Source organism: Juglans regia, chromosome 16, assembly GCF_001411555.2.
Source record: "Juglans regia cultivar Chandler chromosome 16, Walnut 2.0, whole genome shotgun sequence".
NCBI classification, from domain to species: domain Eukaryota; kingdom Viridiplantae; phylum Streptophyta; class Magnoliopsida; order Fagales; family Juglandaceae; genus Juglans; species Juglans regia.
The window spans coordinates 6,861,336-6,865,799 of NC_049916.1; the positions used below are offsets into that span (position 1 = coordinate 6,861,336).

General features: G+C 38.1%; 1 protein-coding gene across 1 annotated transcript; it reads left to right on the plus strand.

Annotated features, from left to right (window-relative positions):
* Positions 1–380: 380 nt before the first annotated feature.
* LOC109007473 (receptor-like serine/threonine-protein kinase SD1-8) lies at positions 381–3,907 on the plus strand. The gene is made up of 7 exons (XM_018987145.2): positions 381–1,937; positions 2,053–2,160; positions 2,273–2,487; positions 2,599–2,809; positions 2,946–3,183; positions 3,286–3,433; positions 3,552–3,907. The coding sequence occupies exons 1-7, from the start codon at positions 638–640 to the stop codon at positions 3,861–3,863; spliced, it is 2,532 nt and encodes an 843-aa protein (XP_018842690.1). The 5' UTR covers positions 381–637; the 3' UTR covers positions 3,864–3,907.
* The last annotated feature ends 557 nt before the right edge of the window (positions 3,908–4,464 follow it).

The following is a 4,464-nucleotide window of genomic DNA, read 5'->3' on the forward strand; positions in this document are numbered from 1 at the left end:
TATGCACTGTATGATCTGCAAGCGCACTTGTAATTTAAACCTAATAGATTTAAAAGGGAACGAGCAGGTGAATCTCATTAGTCATTTGGTTGCAAATGTTCTCGAGCTGATCTACCCCCATCTTGTCTCTTAGACTCTTACTAAGGAACTTGGTCTGATCTGAAAATAGGGTTAAATGTTAAAATGATCTCTGTACTTAATTTATATTTTTAGTACAAAATTCATATGCTTGGACTGCAAGGAGGGAAGTTATTCATACATACCGTAATAAATTATTCACACAGATCGAAAACTTCATTTTCAACAAGAATAATAAAGTAATATATTTCTTGGTTGTATCACGATGATGATACTATCTATGATGCCGGAAACTTTTCAGGGTTTAACGTCCTTGACGAGGTTTTTGAGGTTTGTCCTATCAGTTGGTGCATGTTAATACAAACAAATAACTTTTCGGAGTTTTCATAATCTCAAGTTTCTTTTTCAATCGATCATCATTTGATTCTTATGGCCGGCGTGTTGTTATACATGATCTTCAGTGTACCAAACCCTGAAAATTGGGCTGATTTTCATAGACATCTTCAGGATACCTAATTGGGCTGATTTTCGTTGCGGCGCTGCTTGTTTTGTAAAGGACATGGCTATTGATACAAACGAGGCATTCCTCTTGATTTTGGGTCTGCTTCTACTCAGAGAATGCTTCTCCGTTGCAGATGATACTCTTTCGATGGGTGAGTCACTCTCAGTGTATACTAGCGATAGACTACCATCGGATAATGACAAGTTTGAACTCGGATATTTCAAACGAGGTAATTCTTCAAATATCTACCTGGGGATTTGGTACAAAGGGATAGAAGACCGGAGGATTGTTTGGGTAGCAAATAGAGAAAACTATTTGTCAGACCCATATACTTCAAGACTCGAATTCTCCACTGACGGCAATCTAGTCCTCCTGCAAGATTCCTCGAAGATACCATTTTGGTCCACAAATTTGAGGCATCTCCCGTCAAATTCAACTGAAGCAGCACTTCTTGGTGATGGGAATTTTGTTTTAAGAGATAGGTCGAACCATTCTACTATATTTTGGGAGAGTTTCGATCATCCAACTGATACATGGCTGCCAGGTGCAAAGCTTGGAATCGATAAGGTAGGAAACGTACAGAAGCAGCTTATTTCATGGAGAAATTCAGAAGATCCATCACCGGGTGTGTTCTCGTTCGGTCTAGACCCAAATGGAGTCATTCAATTGATCTTAGAGTGGAACAACTCCCATGTTTATTGGAGTAGTGGAGTCTGGGACAGTGAGGAATTAACAAGGGTTCTAACATCTTCGGCGATCTACAACCGTACCATAGTTTTGGTGTCAAATGAAAATGAAACCTACTTTACTTATTCTTTCACTTCCAACATTTTAATTTATCCACAACTTTCGATTACTTCTTTTGGACAGATCAAGGAAATTGGGGAGCCTTTGGTGATCGAGCCGTCGATTGTACTTCCGAGATCACTATCAACTGTCTATGCATTGTGTGGTGCATTCGGTATTTATAACAATAATTCATCTAACCCTTGTGATTGTCCAAAAGGGTTTGAACCATTTTCAGATACCGAGACCAGACTAAACGATTGGTCAAGTGGTTGTCTAAGGAAACACCCTTTACAATGTGAAAACCGTAATGGCCAAAAAGATTGGTTCCTGAAAATATCAAACGTGATATTGCCTGTTAATTCGAAAGCATATACGCCACTGAGTGCTAAGAGATCATGTGAATTAGCTTGCATGAATAATTGTTCTTGCACGGCTTATGCTCATAACAGCAACGGGTGTATGATATGGGACAGAGCTCTTTTGAACTTACAGCGTTCCTTAGATAATGGTGAGGCAGGACAGGACATATATCTCAGACTCTCTGCCGAAGAGCCTCAAAATTCCAAAGGTGGGATCAATATGATGATGTCCACATAAGTTTATATTATCTTCTTACTTAATGGATACGTAATTCAGCTCTAGTTCTAGAGCTAATTTATAATCATTCTTATCATCATAACCAGGCAACAAATGGGAAGTATGGGTGATTGTGGCCTTGCCGGTCCTTGTAATGGTGCTAATCTTTTGCCTCTCAGTTGTTTTCTCAAGCAAGGGAAAGCACAAATGCAAAGGTAGGTAAATTATCTGACCAACATATTCCAAACTCCTTTAATTGATTTTGTTAGAGAAAATACCGGATTTTCTATTAAAATGACAAAAGTTGCTTCATTCTATATCAAACAGGAGATGTGGTTTCAAGCAATGATCTACTGTTATTTGATTTTAATACTGAACATCATGCAATCAATGACGAAACAAACACTAGAGATAATGCGACAAAAAGTGGAAAGAAAGATGTGGAGTTACCGCTATTTAGTTATGAGAGTGTATCAGCTGCAACCAATAATTTCTCAAATGCAAATAAGCTTGGAGAAGGAGGGTTTGGACCTGTTTACAAGGTATGTATGTTTCATTCTCCGAAATGAATTAATGTGCTTCTAAAATTATCGAGACAATCAACTATTATAAACTTTGCAGAAAGTTAAAGGCCTTGTGGTTCCCTTTCACAGGGGAAGTCACTTAAGGGCCAAGAAATTGCAGTTAAAATGCTTTCAAACAGATCTACACAAGGGCTTGACGAATTCATGAATGAGACAACACTAATCGCAAAACTCCAGCACAGACACCTTGTCAGACTCTTGGGTTGCTGTATGGAAGGAGATAAAAAAATTCTAATATACGAGTACATGCCGAACAAAAGTTTGGATTTCTACCTTTTCGGTGTGTCATTTGTTTCGTCATCTTGATGCTCATGTATCTCATTACATATTCACGTATATACACATACATATGTGCATGTGCGTGTGTAATTCCGTGTTCTTGAGAGCTAATTTGCTTTGTTGTAACATATAAACAGATCCAACCAAGAAAAAGATGCTAGATTGGGGGACACGCATACACATTATTAATGGGATTGCTCAAGGACTGCTTTATCTTCATCAGTATTCAAGGTTAAGAATCATACATAGAGATATGAAGCCCAGTAACATTCTTTTAGATGGTGAAATGAACCCAAAAATATCAGATTTTGGCATGGCTCGAATAGTTGGAGATAACAAAGCACAAGCAAATACAAACAGAGTTGTTGGAACTCAGTGAGTATGCTAGCTACTTCTTATATATATGATACGTGGAGTTGTTTGCAGAATTCATTGAGAAAGCTACTTAAAAGTTATCTACTAAATCTTGAAATGCAGTGGCTACATGTCGCCCGAATATGTTATGGAGGGTTTATACTCGATAAAGTCTGATGTGTTTAGCTTTGGAGTATTGCTACTAGAGGTTGTGAGTGGCGAGAAGAATACAGGCTTCTATAACAGAGAGTCACTCCACCTTCTTAGCCATGTGTGTAGCTTCTGTAACTTCTCAAGTTTTTCTTGTCTTTTATGTCAATATATATAAATTATAGACTTAAATGCACTAACTTTTTAACAAAAACTACCTTGATTTGAAATGAAAACAGGCTTGGGAGTTGTGGAGAGATGAACGAAGTTTGGAGTTAATGGATTCAATGATAGGGCGTCCTTCTTCCGAGTGTACCATAGTGAGATTAATTAACATTGGGCTACTTTGCGTTCAAGCATCCCCATTTGATCGACCTACCATGTTTGATGTGGTTTCAATGATGAGCAATGAACATGCACCTCTACCTATACCCAAGCAACTTGCCTTTACCACAAGTCAGAATGCAATGCACTCGAATCCAAAGATTAATTATGCAGAAAATTGCTCAATAAATAGTGTAACTATTTCAGTGATGGAAGCTAGATCATGAGTCTACTCATTTGCTTAACAGAATTTTTTTTTGTCTATTTTTCAGAGAGCTAATGGTTTTATTTAAAATTTATGAACATTGTTCTTTTACATACTGATTATTGACCCTCATCCTAATAAACCCCAACTTTTGTTTCTTTTTGCTCGATAAATGAATATGTGATAGCATGTATGTGGCACGCTATGACCAACTCTTCACATACTTAATTTGATCATAATTCACAATCAGACTGCAGGAAACACAATTTTACAATTTTTCCAATGACAGTATTTTATAGGTTAGTCTGAGGACTACAAACAAGCGCGAAGGCAAGTCGTGACGGCTCCTCTCGAATTTGAGGGAATCAATGCACGTGAGCGTAGATTCGACAAAAAAATTACAAGGCATCACGAGGGACGGGGGGATCTTAATGTAGTAGCGTCCGAAGGGGAGGTGCACGATGGAGGTGTAGGATCTGATGGTGGGGTGTTTTAGCTAGGTCTCACAGAGGAAGGGGAAATCGGTGGCTGACCTAGGCTTCTCTAGACATACATGGAGAGCGAAGATAATGCTAGAGACACAGTTACATATATACAAATATGACGAATCATAACTGAAAAGT